Here is a 21,094-nt window from a genome sequence, read left to right as displayed (position 1 = left end):
AATGTGTTACCCTACTGAAATGTCATAGCCTGTTTCATGATGACTTAAAGCTATATTATCATTTAAATAGTATTAAGGATTTCTTATTTTATCAGAGTGATCTGAATTTCTTGGATGTTTGGTATGCTGAAAACAGACTGCAACTAAATTCTCAAACTGTATTAATTCTAGATCATACATATGAAATACCTACAATGATTCCATTGACAATATCATTTTGGCTTGATCAGATTACTGATGTTTGTATAACTTTGATCTCTGTAATATTGTAATACTTCTTGATACTCCTTATAAAGATTTAGTAATGTTATATACAATATATGTTATAATGTATAGCTAGGGGATAGGTTTGACGCATCTTGTTTATATATATTTTTTCTTTATTTCACAATTCCTTTTGTAATGTTGGGCTAACTTTTATTTACAGGCCTTAATAATACTGCAGGAGGGAGTATGATAATGACCAATAGTAACATAAGTTCAATTGGAGGAATGGGCGGGGGAGGCTTAGTTGTCAGTAGCGGGGCTGTCAACAAGCCTCAACTCACCTCACCTCCCAACTTGATTAGTGGACAGCTTCATCATCCTGGGAGCCATAATGTGCCTCAAGTAATGAATTCAGGCTTGTACCTCTTACCCTTTTTAATGCCCTCGTTATTTTTAGGGTATGCAAAATGGTCCCATGATCAATAGGTTAGGACATATGCCAAGAAATCCTCATGGCCTTCACATTGGCGGCCCACGACCTGCCAATTCCAATCTCATTATCGGAGGTCAAATGAATCAAGTAATGCCTGGAAATTCTCCTTATCCATACCCCAATTCAAATATTAACCAGGGTGGTCCGCCAGGTAATTCAAAGAGTTTTTCGACTGATTTGATAGACTTACTGTACATCTTTGGTGGTTGTTTTCTAGTAGGTGTCGTGACGCCCCAGCAGAAACTTCCTGGCGCGAATCCGAGGTTCGGGGCGCCGCCTACCGGCCCGGTGATGGGCGCACCAATGGGCGGTGACGGTAGCATCGTTCAAACTCAGCCTCCGGCGCCTTCACCTGCCCAACCGCAATCGGGGGCACCGAGTGTTTCTCAACCGGGTCCTCAGCAGGCCACTCAGAATCAGCCTGGTCAGCCGGGTGCACCGCCGGCCCCTTCAACAGGTATGTTTTTTTTATATTAAATAATCATTTATTATTATTATTTATTACAATTCCTATAGTATTTTCACAATTTATTCGATTCATAATAATAAAGATAAATATTTATTTGTACAGGGTGTTTCACTAAGGGTAGATTGCGGTTAGGTATCGGAAACTATCAATCTAACATCATTTTATTAGGTATTTTACATTATATTGATCTAACAAATAATGCTATACAACTATTATCTGGATATCTTGAAGATAGAAGTGAAGCAGTTTTCTACCATTCAAATTTATCTAGTTTTTTTTTTCCAAGTACTTTATTGTTGAAAATTTGGTACATATACACGAATTTTATTGACAAAGCTTCAGAAAATAAATACAATCAAATCAGACTTTACAAAACAAATATAAAAAAATTATACAACATATAAAATGCCAAAAAAAAAATGCAAGAGAAAAATGTTACAAACAAAATCCTTATAAAACAAAATATATGCATGTAGACAAAGGTAGCAGAGACAAAGGGACACATAAAGGTATGTTCAAAATTAAAATTAACAGATTAAAAGCTTAGCATCTACTAAACAACATCCTCAGCCTTAAAAAAGTCTTCAATCGAATAAAAGGCTTTTAGAAGCAAATATGACTTCAGTTTACAACGAAACTGGCGCAAAGACTGAACACTTCTTAATTCCATGCTAATGTGATTATAAATCATTAAACCGCGATATATAAATGAATCTTTGATAGATGTAAAATGAGGAATAGGAAGGGGAATATTATTAATCTGTCTGGTAAGATAACTGTGATGTCGGATTGGAAAACTGTTCTTATTTTTGAATATTAAACATGCAGTTTCCAAAATAAATAATGATGGTAGTGTCAAAATACGGCTCTCTTTGAAAAGATTACCACAATGCATTCTAGAATGGGCCTTAAATAAACTTCTGACAGTCAGGTAGAACTTTTTTAAAATACCAAAAAATCTAAGATTACGACCGGAAATGCGAATACCAGGAGTTAACCATCTTTTCCGGTCCCTAAATCGATTTTTTAATGGGTGAACGGGAAAGTATCTATCAACTAACTTTGAAAGAGATGCGTGAAATGAAGCAAGAGCATTCTGCTCACAAAATATTGAGTCCCAATTAAAAGACCGACATCCTGCATCAAAAGACCGGAAGTTCCTTGTGCTGTAAATTCTACCCAAACCTCTGGATTTGTATCTTTTTCTGAATGGCACCTGAGCCAGGATGGCATTATGATCAGACAAAGCTGGATCAAATACATTACAAATTACATTCTCCTGTATATTGGAGGCAACATAGTTAATGGTTGTTGATGTGGTACCTGTTACACGCGTAGGGCTGTTAACATGCATAGAAATATTAAAAGAGGAAAGCAAATTAATTAAATCCAATGTAGCCCTATTCTCCCCATCTTCAAAATCTATATTAAGATCGCCAGCAAGAATTATAGTATTTTTAGGAGAACATTTTAAAAGGAATTGTTCAAGCCTATCTAAAAAAGTACTTATACTACTATTTGGGGAACGATACATACACACAATATAATAATTGGCTTTACCAGAATAAACAATTGAGAATTCAAACTCCTTTTCGACACTAAGATCATCAAAATCGCCAAAACCAACAAAGCCGTCGCAAAAACATTGATGCACAAGAGCCACAGTGCCACCATATCCAAGGCCAGCCCTACAGAATTTGGAAGCTACAGAGTAGCCAGGAAGGGAAATTGGTTCGTCATTTCTCAACCAGGGCTCAGTAAGTAAGACAATGTTTGGAAAATTTAAACTGTCTAAAAGTATATACAAATCATGAGATTTACCGCGCAGTGATTGAATATTCAAAAGCATAATAGAAATGCATGCGTCAAAGTTGCCTACCCTAAAAAAGAAGAATTAACCAAGGCATCAGCTGAAGTAGAGTTAGGAGTAAGACGAGAACTATCAGAGTTAGAGCCACTGGAATGCTTATCAAAATTAACATTAGATAATGGAACGGGGGAGAGTACAAAATTTCTTTTTAACGCATAACTAACAGTAACAAACAAAACCAGACGAACACAAAGAGCACTCTTACTAATTCTAAATTTATTATTTTGAGAGTTATTGCTGAAAATTCTTACTGAAGCCCTTTGGGACTTAAGAAATCTCTTACAAATAGATACCACATGAAAATAATTAAACTTATTTGTATCATTGTAAGTTAAGCTTAAAGTTAAATTAGTGAATTTACCCAAAGAAAGTAAACCATAAAAGGAGTGACAGTCAAAATAAGTTGATCCTAAATCTAAGCAAACAATAATATTATCCGTACTAACATAGTCAGTGGTTAATTCAAATATACGGTTTGCCATCTGGGATAAAGTATAGTTGGAGTGAACTTCACCGTGAATAGAATAGATCTTAGAGTCCAAAGAATGTGTCATCCCAGAGGCTACACCTCTTGCAGTCTGATCACCAAACACCAGGACCTGCTTTCTGCATACATTGACAGGATTACTTTACAGTTTTAAATTTGTTACGAGCGATGTTCTGCGATGTTCTGCAGGGGTCCATACTTGGACCACTCTTATTTAACTTATATGTATCTAAGCTCCCTGAAGCCTTTCTATCTTGTAAGCATCATTTATACGCTGACAATACTCAAATATATTTGTCTTTCTTTCCAAGTGAAAGAAAAACAAATCAGGCCCTGGCAGCACTTAATTTTGAATTAAATGAATTCTCTAACGAAGAAAAAAATCACAACCTCATAATTAATCCTACAAAATCTTTGGCTATGCTTTTTGGTAAATCTAAAGATAAACTAAATTTTTTAAATAATTTTAATTAAATTGGGAAATTAAAACAGTTACGAAGAATTTAGGCCTTTATATGGATTATGAACTTCTCTTTATTGATCCTGTTAATCAGTCCCTACAATAAGCATATTTAAATTTAAAATTACTTTATCAACGACTGCATATTTTCAATAGAAACCTTAAAATTCTGTTATGCGACTCCTTAATATTATCACATTTAACCTACTGTGATATCGTTTACGGACCCTGTATAACTGCAGATGTATCAAGTGGAATACAGAAATTACAAAATTCTTGTATTCGCTTAATATATGGTATTCACAAATATGAACAGAAAAGAAATTAATTTACCTAATAGAAATTTTGTCATCTTTACAAAATTTGGATTAGTCCGATGCCTAGATAACCTAGAATCTTGGAGGTGTCAACTAAACCCGAATTACACGTCAAAAATTCTTATTTCGGTAATAATTCGGAAAAGTAAAGAAGATAGCAGACTTGCAGTTTGCAGTTTTTTTCTAGTAAAATTGCACTTTGGCATTTAAATTTTTGTGAAAGAATCGAAACAATTTTTAATTAAAATGATGCCTCCTAGCCATTTTACTAAAACCTTTCGCGTAGTACTGTATAGAATATTTAAAAGTACTTACATTTCACTTTTAAACAAGCCCAAATAAAAAATAATCTTTTAAAAGTTATAGCCATCTTTTACTACCTTCCCCTAATTTATGAAGGTCGGTACGCCAATGAGTCTTTAAGAAAATTAGAATTGAATTATTGACGTTTTAATAATGCCCCTCTTATAACGTCAAAAAAAAATCCAATGATGTCAGATTGACAGTTCCCTAGATATAGCCGCGCTTAGTGAAATACACTGTTTATCTTCTACTGTGATGCTATCTGGTGACCTAAACATACATTTCCTTAACTCAAATAAACTTGCAACTATAAGACTAACTTATTTAGATCTTTTAATTTAAATATGCATGTTAATGGAACTGAAGACACCCACTGGGAGGAAATCTCAGAATATAATAAATATAATAAATGAAATCTGTGAACACTACAAGTACGCTCTAGCTTTAAATTGGCAGTTAGCTAAAAATATGCCGATGACACGGCATTGATTTTTTATGGTAAAGCGCAATATGCTGCAGAGGGTTTAAATAGGGTAAAATTGGTTAAATGCGCATAAGCATTAAGCCTAAATGTAAAAAAAAAACGAAATAATATGGGTAAATAGGCCAAAATTGTCTTAGTTGACAATGGTAATCAAATAAAGAAAACCTCTGAAACAACATTTTAGATAATCTTATATATGGCATATTCACACTGAACTTTTGGCTAGAAGGGTTAATATATAAATTCTATATAATGAAAACCTTTTTTAATTTAAATGAACTCATTATTAACTATAAATCATTACCATAATCCATTTTACCCTATGAAATTTTACTGCTTCACACAAATTAAATGTTTTTCATAAATATATTTAAAATCATGTTCTACTTTAAAATATTGGATAAAAAATAAAATTTTAAAAATAATAATATCGGAAATGATCAACATTTCAAGACATAATAAAGAGCAAGACACATATAATTTAAGTACGTCGTATTTAACATTAAAACAATAAAACGAAATGGCTAAATGCAATTCTTAGATATCTTCGGTAATCGAATAAAAGATTAGACATATTTTATGTATTAATTGTGTTATCAGTCAGACAAAAAAGTCATAACTATAATATGTTTCGCTATCTAAAGAATCTCTGAATTGCTTGACAACCAAGATTGAAAACAGTAAAAGGTTATTATAATTAAATCACTTGTTGGTTCCACTATGTTTAAGACATTATTACTAATAAAAAAATAATGGTTCACTAAATTTTTATGTTTTTACATGTAATGTTTATGATAATAGGTTTTAACTTTCTATGTAAGTACAAAATAATGTATGTATTTATATATCTTTTTTTATTTTGTTTTAAGCTTTGATGTAATTTCAATGAGAAAAGTGTGTCTTTTTATCTGTATAAAAGTTTATCTTTAGGGATCTAGTTGCCATAGGTACAATGATGTTTTTCGTTTTATTAATAATTACGGTCTCAATTTTTTATTTATTTTTTATTGCTCTAAAAGAATTTAAAAAAACTAAAATATTGTATTTTCCACCTTTTTAACCTAAAAAATGGAATAAGTAGAACTTCGTTAATCTGAACTAATAAGAACTAAAGTGATTCGGAACACTAAAGAAATTAGTGAAGGAGTTTATTTTAAATATTTTAATGTATACAAAGTGTATTGTATACAAATATTGTTTATTGAATAAAGAACTACAACTTATTTATTGAATAAACTTGTCATTTTTGTTTCATCAAAGAAGCACTTTTTTTTTAAATCTTTGCAGCACTAAAATATCATCTAAAGGCATGTCGTTTTCTTCTGCCCCCTTCAGGATCACATTTAAACATCACAATCTTTAAATTACTAAATTCATAAAGAACGTAGCATATCTGAGACAAATGTTGGTTTTTAAAAATTTATCCAATTATAGGGATACTCTACAAAAATAAGGGAATTTTAAATTGTGTTCTGGTTTATTATATACTATACTCGCCGGCACAAAATTCCGCCACCCTGAAATATTGGCCAAGTTTGATGTTTTATAAATTTTTTATTTTTTATCAGATTCTCACGATTTTGCCATCAGTTTTTAGATACATTTGTTGTGATTTTTTTAAATCATTTTGTAAAGTAGCATTTTTCGATTAGGCTATATTATACAGGAGTAAAACAAACTGTTGTTTTTTCTCGTAATTTCAAAAGACCCTGTAGGAAAATTAAGGTGGATAATTCTGTTTACATACTGTTCCTTGTATCTTTGATGTATTCTAAACATTTCGATTTTTGATTCATTCCATTATCTCATTTCTGCTGCGAGCTGCAAATTTTTTATTAAAACGCTGATTTGAACCTTATTTTTAGACAATTAATGTCAAGTTTTCGGTTAAACATTATCGACGTTGGCTAAGGACGCAATTAATGTGACAAAAAGTTTGACAGTGTCACTATTATAATTTGTTGTGTGTCAATATGGTATTAACTCCAGCAGACGTGGGTAGAATTGTTGCGTTAATAGAGGATGGCCGTAGCAAAAGTTATGTCGCCCATACTCTGAGATTTCCGCGGTCTACAGTTCGAGATACCTGGAATAGGTATTTACAGACGGGAATTTTTACTAGACGACAAGGCTCTGGCAGAAGGAGAATGACCACTACAGCTGATGATTACTTTGTCACCATTAGTTCTTTAAGAGATCGAAAAATAAATAAAGATAAAAAAAATTATAAAACATCAAACTTGGCCAATATTTCAGGGTGGCGGAATTTTGTGCCGGCGAGTGTATATGGTAAGATAATTTATATTTATTATCAAATTAAAAAAATATATTAAATTAGTTGGGAAGCCTTTAACAATCGCAATATGTTTTATTGAGCTAGCTCTTTCCAAAATGCTGTTTTTGAAAGTCGGATTTTGAAAAGTCTCTAGAAGAAACTATTGAAAGCAGCAAATTTATGTGAATAATTTGACAAGAATTCCATTATGTTATTTGTGCCTGAAGAATGTCTGTAAATTTTGAAACAAATTTTTCCATTCTTTCTAATGAGTAAGTCTAGGAAGGGTAGATTCCTCTGACTTGCTTTCTCTAACAAAAAATCTATTGGTAGGTGTAGTTTATTAACCAAGTCATGAAATTATTCCGTTTATTTTTCTCTCCATATTACAAGATGCAAATGTTAACCACGTATCTGTAGAAAATTATATTATTGGTAAAGAAGCTGCTGATAATTTTAAGTGTGATCTAGAGGCAGTTACTTTGCATAATAATTCAATCAGTCCATCTGTCCCAAGCAAATTTTTGGACCACATCTCTAACTTGCAAAAAAAATGTTGCTAATTCCTTTAACTTTGTTGTAACCTTGCGCTCCTTATTTATAATGATTGATCATAAAAAATACAAACGTAAGGAAGCGCCTCGTTTGTATACGGGACAGGAAGCATTTTAATCGTTTACCTCTTAATTTGAGGAATACTGAATGTGACCTTAAGTTTAGGAAAAAATTGAAGACATTTTTACAAAGTGAAGGTTTTTACCCATTGGATGATTTTTTTGGACACTTTTAGTCATATTGTTTTGTTTTATATGCTATTTTTATTATTGTTATTCAATTATTAGTTTTGATACATGTATTTTATAAGTTTCAAAACCTTTACCATATTTTTTATTTTGTTTGATAAACATTTCCACAATTTTCTCTTTTTTACAACTTTGGGGTTTATAACAATAAAGCGACTTTGAAGTTGAATTTTAATAATAAATAGATTATTGGTGTTTTTCATATTCGGATTAACGAGGCTCTACTGTATCACATTCAAGCCACCGTTTGTTTTCATGCCTGTACTGTTTTAATAGCAGTAGACCCGTTAATTTTATTTTAATTAATTTCTTTGCAGATCCCGAAAAAAGAAAATTGATCCAGCAACAGCTGGTTCTGCTCCTCCACGCTCACAAGTGTCAGCGACGCGAGTCGACCCTCGCCAACGGGGAGTCACTGCCTTGCACACTGCCGCATTGCAAAACGATGAAAAACGTACTTAACCACATGACCACTTGTAACGCGGGCAGGAGTTGCTCGGTGGCGCACTGCAGCTCCTCCCGTCAGATCATTAGCCACTGGAAAAACTGCCTTCGACAAGATTGCCCCGTCTGTTTACCGCTAAAACAGCAGGCGGACAAGAGCCGGAATAATCCGGGAGCAAACGCGAACCAACCGCCGAATCCACCTCAACCCCCTGCGGTTAATCCTTCCGAAAATCAACTGCGAAGGACCTACGATACTCTCGGTTTGTCTTCGTCTGTGTCCGGACCGAGTCCGGGGAGCATTTTACCGAATTCCGCCGCGGCTCCTGCACGTGCCCCACTTTGTCTTCCTATGAACCCTCACAATACAATGCAATCGCGCGGACCTGCGGGAATATTAAGGCCGGGACATCCGGGGGGACCCCAAGGAATCGCCCCGAACGTCAGTTTGGCCCCCAACGTTAGTCTGCCCTTGGGCAGCGACCCGTCATCAAACGTTCTCGGACCGCCTCAAGGATTAAATCAGCAACAATCGACTTTTCAACAAAACGTAACAAGCGTGATGATTGGCTTAGCTAGCGGGGCGGAGGCGGCCAATCAAGGTTTAGTCAGTCAATTACCGGGTGGATTACAGCCGGGGCAAGTAACCGCGTCTCCCGTAACCGGAACTAAAGAGTGGCACCAATCGGTGACGGCGGATCTTCGAAATCACTTGGTGCACAAGTTGGTCCAGGCGATATTTCCGACGCCGGATCCTCAGGCGCTGCTGGACAGGCGGATGCACAATCTGGTCGCTTATGCCAGGAAGGTGGAGGGCGATATGTACGAGATGGCCAATTCGAGGTCGGAGTACTATCATTTGCTCGCCGAGAAGATTTACAAGATACAGAAGGAGTTGGAAGAGAAAAGACAGAAGCGGAAAGAGCAGCAGATGCAACAGCAAAAGCAACAGCAGGGAATCATGCCTAATGTACAGGGTGTCGTTAGGGCGCCGATGGTGCAGCAGCAACAGGTAAGAGACCTTTATTAGAAAAACGAGATAAAAAAAATACAATGAGACAAAAAAAAACTTTTTAACACTTTTTAAACGTTTAGTGAATTTTAAATGTTTGACGAATTATTAAAAAATAAATAAATAACGCCAAACACTTTCACCAATTCATATTCATACGCCAGACAAAGTTACAATATTAAAGAAATAAACTTTAAAAAGTATCCTATCGTTGCCTTCTTTATTTATACTGGAAACGGTGTGCTTAATTCACAAAAAGTGCAGAGATCTCAATGTTGGAGATAGGCACCATTATAGCAGCAGAGGGGCTAATGATGTGATTTTGCCTGTACCCTCAAACTCATTAATAAAAAGGTAATTTATATTTGATGGTAAAAAAATGTTTAATCATCTTCCAGCGGATATTAAGGAAGTGCAAAGTAATAGAGTCTTTAGGAAAAGGGTTAAAAAATTGTTGGTTGCAAGAGGCTACTATGAAGTAAATGACTTCTTTTTAGATAGATTTTAACATATGACATTATATATTTTATATTTTCTGACGAATATTTGTCTGTGCCCTGTCAGAAATGTGTATGGAGTACTTAAGTTTTGCTGTAAGAGATTTTCTTTTTTGAGCATTATTTTAGTTGCTATTTTATACATATGTATGATTTGTGTATTGTATATGTGTTTTTTTGTTTGTTTGTACCTATGTATAGTAATGCCATTCTTCCCATACAGCTTTGTCGACAAGATTATCTCTTATGACAATAAAGCATATTTTGATTTGATTTGATATCCATTTGTTCTTAATTTGCAGGCTGGCGAAGTCTAACAAAATGAATGCTATTCTACTTAACCAGCCATACATATATCTATGAACAATGTAAAGCAAAACAAAATTAAATCAAAAAGTTTTTAAACGCAAACAAGAAATAATGTAATATTTATAATATAAATGTAATGGAAATTTGCGCCTTTATATTTAAGAATAATCAATGTCTATTGGTTACCCTTAAAAAGATGAGAAATTGAAAAAAAGAAAATTGTTAGTTAATATTGGCGCAGCATGCAGCCATAGTTGAGCATATTAAGTTTAGATAACTTTGCATATCACATACCTACTGGCACTTGATTTGTACATCAAAAAAATCTGTTTTGAGTTTAAATTTAAATTTATTAAGGGTATGCAATCAAAATTCATCTGGTGAATGAAGTGAGTTAAGTAACTTTATTGCGTTTTAGTCAAAGGACTTAGAAACGAGGCATAGAATACTTTGTCTTATATCTTACGTTTACAGAATGTATGGAACGACGTCTTTTAAAGACATTTAAATAGCAAGATATTAAAATTGCCATCATGATTAGCTAAAACTTTGTGTGTAAAATTTTATAAATGATATTTTCATCTGTTTTCCATGCAAAGCAATTTGAAGTGTATAATTTTATGAGATCTATAATCATGTTTTTTTAAGTCAAAAATGAAATGAGCCCAGGCATTCTGCATGACCTGTATCATATTTCAATGAAGCAGATCAAGGCAAGGATAGTATACAAAATTACAGTAGTTAAAGACTGAAAGGACAAGCGAATCTCTTAATATTATTTTAAGTCTGAAAGTAAATCTGAAAAGTGGCTATTTAGATTTTCAATCTAGAAAATCCTCTCCGCCTTAACTGCTCTGCATACTCGCTAAATCGTAGTTGTGAATCGACACAAACATGTTCATCTTTGATTTTACCATTAGGTTGGATTTTTTTGAATTTATTCAATTGGAATTCAAAAAGTAGCTTTATTGCCCTAAACAGAATTATTGACAAAGCCTTATTTAATTTAAGTCAGTAAAACTTAGAACTAGTAGATATCAGAAACCAAACTAGAGTTACATTTTTTTTTCAAATCACACATACATATTTGGTAATCAGGACAAAACATCATTAAAAACTCGTCTAGATTATAATATGCCTTAGTAACTAATAATCTTTTTAAACGCTATATTGTTGCTATATCGTAAATTTTCATTAATGGGTAGATTACATAAAACTACGTTACTAAAGAAGCATTTTTCAGCCAATGTAGATACAACTTTACTAGAGATATCTTTATTGTTAACACCAACCAAAATAACTACAAAATCTGACCTAGTGAATTCATTTTTTGAAAAGATTCTATACTTTTAGCAGCTTCATTAAACTTGGCAAACAAATAATTTGAATTGCATATTCAGTAGAAAATAAGTTTAAATAACTAAACATGTTTCTACCATAGTTGTCCGTTAAAAATATCAGTTTGTTCTTTTTTATCTTATTAACATCGTTCTTACCTACAGAAACTCTTGGAAACTGCTGCTCTAATACCTCTAATACAGATTCATCAACATTCCTTTCTTTGTCTAGTGGTCCGTTATATTGAAGAGTTGGAGGACCACTTATTGTATTATCTTCTGTTTGAGTTGACATATTTGACAAACTGGCTCTGAGAACATTCTTCACTAACAAGCTTGTCATTGAGAACCATTCTCAGTCGTCTTATTTACTTGTTTCCAGAACAGTTGTCAGTCTCAAGAACCTGGTAATCATGGTACAGTTGATGGACGTAAGTTTAGTCAGTTTCTTTTGCACCTGATTTACATGATTCAAATGAGTGGTAATCAGGATTAAGTTGTTTTCAGTGAGTACCTGAATCTTTTGCCTTAAGTGCACAATTTCACTGTGTTATTTAATTTAGTGAATCAACCATCTTTCTTCCCTATTTTAAAACCTATTCTTCAAAGTCTTGGGTTTTACGTCGCTGTTTTGTGTAATGTACTTAATTGTTCATTTGGTCAACCTCTGCTCTAAGAGAGTTAATAATTTCTTTTGTTCGTCTATAGTAATAAACTCCAATTCTCATTCTTTCTTAGGGAGTTCCTTTTTAAGATAGTGGTTGAATTGTAACAATCTATCGATTTTACTTTACACATTTTTGAGATTTTGGTCATTATCTAAATCTTTTTTTCAAAATACCGACAGAAAAGTTTAGGTTTAAGTTACATTTACGATAAATCGCTGAAAAATAGCTTCAACTTAAAAATCACAACTTAATCTCCGTGTATACAGATTAAAAAATGTTCGAAAGTCAATGGTCACCAAACATTTATTGAAAAAGTCTTGGAATGTTTCATTGAGTTTTTTTTGTATTGTATTGTTATTTTGTAATCATGCAAACGTTTTCTCTTTCATTAGTTGTTTGTCAGGAAATATTTCTTCTGCATGTTTTTGCTATTTGGTCACATCATTAAAACTTTATTTTAATAGGAAAAAATAAAACGCATTCTTTCGCTTACTAATATATCATGAATATACCTTAATACTAATATGTATTATAGTGAGTGGCGGCAGACTGTGCGTTTTATTTTTCTTAACTTAGAACACTGTTGTAAAAGTTGACCACTTCTTCTGCTTTATTTCTTTTCATTGTTATCTTTGACTCATTGCTTTAAAAATTCGCGAATATATTATTATCAACACATTAATTCAAGTTCAACACTTATTCATATTCGTAATAGATTATTTAATTAAGATATTTGTTTTATACCTTATTATTGAAAAGGAATTTTGGTCTTTCAGATTATTCCATAATATAAAGGTCGTTCGATTAAAAAAATTTTTTTCAATCGAAAAAGTTGTCATTAAGTTATTTTTTTTATTACTGTGTTTAATTTAGGTGCTTTTTTTTCCCAAAGCGTTTTCTACAAACTTCGAAAATCAGTTTAACAAAAAACGGCCCGGCTTATTTATCTCGATCGTCGACGTACAAATGGTCAATTCGTTTAATTGATTAAAAGCTATTTAACTGATTGAATTTAAAGGCTTAAGGTGGATGAATAGGTTTATGAATCGTTACTTGTAAATTAATTGGCCAATAGATAATATTACCTATTTAACAGGTGCTTCGTTCGGGATCCCCAAGCCCATTGCAGAACGCCAACCTGGGACTAAACAACCTATCATCGGGCCAGATGTCTTTCCCAGTTTCGCAACCGAACCAATCAGGTCAAACTTTACCCCAGCAACAACAACAACAACAGCAACCGAACCTGGTCGGCTTGCCCGGCCCCAGTCCGACAACGTCAAATCCCGGTCTGTCTCCGTTCGGGAATCCCCTGTCGCAAGGAAGCACTTCTTCCACGGCAAACCAGTTCCAGTCCAACGGACCAATCAGTTTACCGCAAGTATCGCCGGCGGGGAACCAACAGAACCAGTTCGATTTGTTGAAAAACAACCGGGTTTCACCGTCACCGTCCAGTTTCGGACAGCAACAAACCCCTCAACCGCAGCAGACCAACCAAACGAACTCGTCGTGTCAACAAAACGGAACGCCGCGCTTAAGTAACGACTGCGTGCCCACACCTTTGACCACGCCTACGGCCACCACCGGACCGAAATCCGTTAGTTCTTCGCGAGGCCCTTCGCCCGCCCCCGCGACTCCTGCAACCCCGACAAACTCGGCGGCCAGTTTAGGAAAAGGGATGAGCAGTGCGGAGAGGGCCGCCCTGGCCGCCCCCAGGCAGTCTTCCGCCCTTTCCTCGCAAATGGCCGCCCTACTGGCCGCCTCCGAAGATAACGAGGACTCGCCGCCGCCCGCGCCCGTCGTCGAAGAGGAGGGCAAAGGGAAATTGGACCGGATTAAGCAGGAACCGATGGATATCAAGCAGGAGAACGACGACGATCAGAACGAGTCCGGCGGTAAGAATATTAACAACGACAATATGAAAATGGAGATCAAGTCGGAGATTACGATGAATGAGGCCGCGGCTCGTGTGAAGGACGAGCCCCCCGGGGTAAAGGAAGAGTCTACCGATAATTCCAGCGACGTGAAACCGAGTATGGACGGGGCAGCCGCGCCTGGACCTGACGGAAAGAAAATTAAAGGTAAGTTATATCAGTGGTACAGATGCATATCCGAAAAAGTCACTTTTCACTGTTTTATTTATTTATCTATCTGAGTATTTTTATTAGTTTTTTTCTATTGTTAATGAATGTTAGGAGATCATTTGTTTAAAATCTATCCCTGTACACGGCCATTCTTTATAATGTCCGATCTTCCTTAACTTTTAACCTAATTCTTATTCCACTAGGCAAAAGAATAAATTATATAGGCCAAAAATGCAAAAGAATATCAGATTAAAATCTGTTTATGAATATGGTGTTAAGAATCTCCGACAACAGAGTTCATTATTAGTTACCTCTATGTATTTATAATAAAATTGTTGAGTTTACATGGAATTTACTTGGGTTAGGCCCTTTTTCATGTTGACTACATAGTAGTATAAAACCTTGTTCTCTGTAGCAACCAGAAACTGCTCACCAAATAGTCCAAAACTTACACTGTTGGATTCATTTTTGTGGGGGGGTTTTAAAGGACAGAGTGTGTTCACAAAGAAGTGCAAATATGAAGAACTCAGGGCTAGAATTTTAAATTCTATAAACCAGCTTAATCAGGAAAATTCAAACTACGTTAGTAATGCAATTTATGAGCTAGAAAGGGGCTTTCAAAATGGTGGGCATGTTCAGTAATTGTGAAATTTTACTATTTTAGTTGTATATTAGTTAAGAGTTCATATGTTATAAAGAAAATAAATAAGATTCTAATTATTGCATAAATTTATATGTATTTTTTATATCAAAATGTATAAAAAGTAAAGTCTAACCAGTGTCTAAAACACAATCTTGTGACCAAATCACAAACTTTAAACCAAAATATTTAAAAACGGTCGAACCAAATGTTAATAATGCATATTTTCGAAATAAGAATAACAAGATCTATCATATAAAAAAAATATAATACAGGTCTTCCATTTAAGTATCCCATTTAACTTTTGAAAATAAAAAATATTCTTAACAAAAAAATTACAAAACAGAAAAACAACTTGGCAATGCATAATATACAAACCAAATATCCATTGTTGCCACTTTGTGTTGTCTTTCATGTTCTAAATAAGTATAATACTCGAAAGGCAAATACACAGCTCTACATTACTTTTGCTTGATTATCTCAGGTGCATGATGTTGTGTATTACAATATTCAATCATTTGTCAGAAAACATTCCTAGTATAAAATCATTTTTAGCATTTAAAAGAGCTTTAAAAACAATATTATCTAATTATCCTCTTTACTCTTTTTTTTAAAACTTTTAATTAGTTTCTTTTAGGTATTCATATATCTTTTTTAACTCTGTGTTTTGCTGACTATTCTGATATATTGTACCTACATTATGTCTATGGAAATATACACTACCGGCCAAAAGTGAAGAAACATTTACAAATTTAACAATAACATCTTAACATACAAGATATTATTTTACATTTTTAGTAGAAAATCTTCAGCTCTATTATTGCAGCATAAAAACACATCCTTCTTGTTTGTATTTACCTTATCAGTTGATCAAAAAATTATTTATGCTATTTTATGTGGACAAAAGTGAATAAACGTTCCAAACAAATCTCATTTGGTATTTAAAGTGATTATTTATCATTAGTTTGATCTTAACGTTGAGTGTTAAACTGTTATATACGATTTGAGCAAAATGCCTCGCGGAATAGATCTTAGTATTGATCTCCAAAAATTAATTGGAAATATAACAAAGTGGAATTGCTAGGCAAATTAATCGTAATAGATCCGTAGTTTCAAAAACTATTGCTGCTTTTAGAAAATATAATAGTGTGACTACCCGTCCTTCCTTCCTATTCTTATGGATCCGGATTCCTTCCTATTCTTCCGTTCCTATCCTTATGGACGGCCAAGGAAAACGAATAAAGTTATTGAGAGGAAAATAAAAATGTTGGCAACAGAACATCCCATTATGCCCGCCACAGAAATTTATAATGAAATACCTGGAGTTTCGATATCTGTGCGTACTATTTGTCGTCGTTTGACTGAATTTGGACTTTATAGCCGTCGTCCAGCCAAAAAACCATTCATTTCTAAAAAGAATAGATTGGCTAGACTCCAATTTGCACAGGAACATCTTGATTGGACAACCCAAAAGTGGAAAACGGTTCTATTTTCTGATGAAAGCAAGTTCTGTCTATTTGGATCTGATGGAATGAAATGGGTTCGTCGTCCTGCCAATACTAGACTTAATCCAAAGTACACCAGGGCAACTGTAAAACATGGTTTGGGGTTGCTTTTCCGGATCTGGAGTAGGACCATTAGGAAAAGTTGAAGGAAAAATGGACAGATTTTAATTTTTAAGAATTCTTTAGGATCATATGCTTCAATACGCAGAAGAAAATATGCCGCTTCGATGGTGGTTTCAGCAGGATAACGATCCGAAGCATACCGCAAAAGTAGTAAAGAAATGGTTTGAAGACGACGATGTGCCCCTTATGAAATGGCCCGCACAAAGTCCGGATCTAAACCCGATAGAAAACCTATGGGACCATTTAGATAGGAAAATCAGACAAAAAAATAAGGATAAATTTAGAAACCAGGATGATTTGTTCACAGCTCTTCAAGAGGAGTGGAATTCCATTTCGGCAGATTATATTGACAGCCTAATGAACTCTATGCGAAGTCGGTGTGCTGAAGTTATAAAAAATAAGGGTTTTGCTACACATTATTAGTCTTTGTATGTACAACTAACTAATACATTGTGTATAAAAAATAAATAAAAATAGTGTTTCTCCACTTTTGTCCCCTGTAAAAACAAGAATAAAATATATTAGTTGTCACTTGTTTTTTTTTTAATTTTTTACTGGAGGAACTGAAGACTAGAAATAAAATTATATTTAAAAAAAATAAAAAATTAATGATCAAATACACTAATATAAAAATAAATACAAAAGACACTTTGTTTCTCCACTTTTGTCCGGTAGTGTATATTTTGATAACTACATAATGTATGCTATGTAATAGCTTTTCGAACATTTAATAAATTTTTTCATTATCTTTTCAATTGCTAAGTTGTATTATTCATCTTGCTTGTTTTGTGGATGCCATTGGTCAAGAAATCATCTTTTTCAAAAGAGTTTTCGTTTAAATTGTGTGTAATAAGAGGGCTGCTTTTAAATTAAATTCCGCATGTGGGAAACACTTGGTACAATTCTATTATATTGAACCTCGATCCCAAGCTTTTGAAATTAAAAAAACTTAATTAAAGAATAAATAACCATATCTTTAAAAGTTAACGATTTTAGGTCTTTTAAAATATATTTTAAGTAACTATATTACAACTTAATCCATTGAACTAAAAATGATATGCCTAATGGATGGCATTGCAATGGAAAACTGCCGCTATTGTGGCTAGCAATAGCTGCAAACTATGTGACATGCAACTTAAATGTTGAAAATTATTTACTTTATTTAAAAAAAAAGCTGTATGTTGTTTGTTATCCCTTTTTTCGAAATGGTTGAATTTAAGTTGTCTATTAAAATTGTTTGATTTTTAAACTCAGTAACTCGTTAGTGTTGGCTCTTAACATAAAATTAGTACTTTGGGAATAATATGCCAATAAACATGGTTGTTGTGGTAGAGTTTGCCATAGTCCTTATAAAATTACTTTCAAGTTTAAATAAATCATTGAACCATTCATTGGTTGACTTTTATTGACCTCTGGGGACCTCAGAACACAATATCCAGTTCTGAAAGCGCATTTCAGCCACTGTACATGCCTTTTGAATTAAAATGGAATAAACCTTACAGCTTTATTAATTTCCACCGATATTGATTTCTATTGATATTGGCATATATTTTTTATTTTATCTTTGAGTTTAACATAATATTCACAGTTAAAGTATAATAAGTAAAGTAAATATTATCGAGCGTCAAAATAATTTCTGTATTCATATATCTGATTAAATGATTTACTATAATCAATAGCTTTTTCTAACCAGAACGTTGTACGTTAAATTTATATTTCTATGAATTGTAAACAAAAAAATATAAAGTTACTTCAGTTTTTTTAAAATGGGTATTACATTATTTTTCAGTATTCAAACCGGACGAGTTACGACAGAAACTTATGCCAACTTTGGAGAAACTATATAGACAGGATCCTGAAAGTATACCTTTCAGACAGCCAGTAGACCCGCAAACTCTCGGAATACCCGACTATCCCGATATTGTTAAGAAACCGATGGATTTATCGACGATTAAGAGAAAACTCGACATAGGACAGTATCAGGATCCTTGGGAATACGTAGACGATGTGTGGCTAATGTTCGACAACGCCTGGCTGTATAATAGAAAGACCAGTCGAGTTTATAGGTATTGTACGAAGGTAAATAGTTGGAATTGATGCGTTTCTTACATTAGTTTTAACACTTTTTTTTGTTGTTGTAGTTGTCAGAAGTGTTTGAACAAGAAATCGATCCTGTTATGCAGTCTATGGGGTATTGTTGCGGACGTAAATATACTTTTAATCCTCAAGTGTTGTGTTGTTATGGGAAGCAATTGTGTACAATTCCTAGAGATGCTAAGTATTATAGTTACCAAAATAGGTAAGCAATTGAGAATATATGCGAATAAAATAGATTTAAATTTGTGTTTATAAAGTTAGAGGACATTTGAAATTTGTACAATTATCTGTTATTAAAAAGTTTTAAGTCAGTGAAATCGTTAAAAACTTTAAACGGAAACTGCTAACAGAATTTACTAGGGAGCCTAATTTTAAAATTATTTACATATTTAAATATACCCGGTGGTCTATCGAAAACAGTCCAGCGAGATTTAAGGTCTTGAATGTGCAAATTTAGTTAGGTATAGCAAAGTTGTAGGTTTGCCAAAAATCTACAAACTAACATTTTTTTTTATATGGGTGGTCACAAAATTGTACACAAATTGAACTTTTTCCTTAATATCATTCAAAATATGTTTTTTTTCAAATGCAACACCCTTTATATTATTTCCAAAATGATTAGGCATGGAGAGAGAGCTTTACTTTTACATTTTTATAATTGGAATGCGTCGTTGCCAGGTAATTAATTTTTTCCTTATTTTTTTTTGTCCTAGAGGGTTTGTTTAAAAAATTGTAACATCTACGGATTCAACCTAAACTAACGAAATTTCTACACAGTTAGTTTAAGATACCTGTTAAAGACTGGCAGTGATATTTTGTCATTTTTGTATCATAGAGTATTTGTTTCGAATTTATCAAAATGAAATACCTACTCAATATTTTCAAATTTTTAATTGAAACACTCGGTATATTTTTATATATAATTTATTCTTGAAATTAACCATTTACTTTTTAAGATATCATAATTTTTGTGTATTAATTTTTTCTGAATAAAATTTTTTGTTTTCAGTTTGAAAGCATACGGACTCGGCTCAGATCGCTACACATTCTGCCAAAGGTGTTTCAACGATATTCAAGGAGACACAGTTACATTAGGCGATGATTCTACTCAAGCTCCAACGTAAGTGTAACTCTTTCTATTTTTTATCTTATTTTCTATCTACTTTAATATCCTAATATTGTATGTCTAGAGTTACTAGAGAAGTAATTGGTGATTTGTTCAACTGGAATTATTTAGTTTTGAATGCTATTATTAGCTAAGATTCATATGTTATAATTATTTTTGCAAAAGCAGAGTTTTTCAGAACTTAGTAATAGGAATAAAACACTATTATTTTGATGCGACGTTGCGCCGGTTTAATTCTGGCTTCGTCAGGTACTGAAATAATGATGGATTTACATAACAAAATAGAGAGAAGTTCCTTTCCTTAAAATAGGCAAGAATTACACCCTTTGTTCAAATGTAAATACAAAAAAGATGACGCAGTTTAAAGAATTAGAATCTCATTAATAAAAACATAGAGTTCACAGAGATTTAAAAGAAAAGAAATAGTTAAAAAAAATTATCTAATTATCTTAACAGTCAGTGGTAATTTAAAAACACGTAAAAAAAAGCAAGTAAATGTTTAAACGAAGTAAAAATTTAAGTAAGAAAACCAGTAATGTATCTCACATGTCTTTTGTGTGTGCAGTAAAAACTTTCCTATAGCATTTGGAAGCTGGAACACAGATTCCTTGCCTGCATATATAGCACTTACTTCATTAAAAAAATTGAATATCTAGAAGTTGTATTTGATCCACACCTAAAATGGAATAATCATGTTGAACATGTTAAGAATAAGGTTAGATCATGTATAAATAAATTTCAAAGAACTAAAGAAAATACTTTAACTTTTCATATTAAAATACTATACGTAGCACTCGTACAACCACAATTTTAACATTGATATTTTGAGAATAATCTTGGATAAAAACGTAACTAACCAAAACAAATTCAAAACCCTATTTTGACTATTGTACTTCCAAGACTATCAATTTTTTATTCTGCTTCAAAATTGTTATTTAAATGTATTTTAACACTAGTTCGCATTAATCACCAAATATCCATGCAACTCACAGAATCCCAGGGTTTTTTTGTAAGCCATGAATGCCACTGATGCGTATATCCGACTTGTTTAAAAAAGATACAAAAAGGGTAAACCAGTGTTTGA

The 21,094-nt window shown here is 33.2% G+C and overlaps 1 protein-coding gene across 4 annotated transcripts in view; it reads left to right on the top strand.

Annotated features, from left to right (window-relative positions):
- The window catches only part of LOC126744708 (CREB-binding protein-like), a 58,225-nt gene that overhangs the window by 6,342 nt on the left and 30,789 nt on the right, over positions 1-21,094 (top strand). For 3 of the 4 annotated variants that reach the window (XM_050452235.1, XM_050452234.1, XM_050452232.1), the window contains 8 exons: positions 428-609; positions 665-851; positions 918-1,157; positions 8,486-9,624; positions 13,532-14,516; positions 18,577-18,866; positions 18,929-19,086; positions 19,894-20,004. In XM_050452235.1, coding sequence (XP_050308192.1) covers positions 428-609; positions 665-851; positions 918-1,157; positions 8,486-9,624; positions 13,532-14,516; positions 18,577-18,866; positions 18,929-19,086; positions 19,894-20,004 — 3,292 coding nt within the window. The remainder of the gene's footprint in view (positions 1-427; positions 610-664; positions 852-917; positions 1,158-8,485; positions 9,625-13,531; positions 14,517-18,576; positions 18,867-18,928; positions 19,087-19,893; positions 20,005-21,094) is intronic. The other variant, XM_050452233.1, reaches the window with a different exon arrangement.

Source organism: Anthonomus grandis, chromosome 14 (assembly GCF_022605725.1).
Source record: "Anthonomus grandis grandis chromosome 14, icAntGran1.3, whole genome shotgun sequence".
Lineage (NCBI taxonomy): Eukaryota > Metazoa > Arthropoda > Insecta > Coleoptera > Curculionidae > Anthonomus > Anthonomus grandis.
Note: the sequence above shows the minus strand (reverse complement) of the source record. Positions and strands in the feature narration are given on the sequence as shown.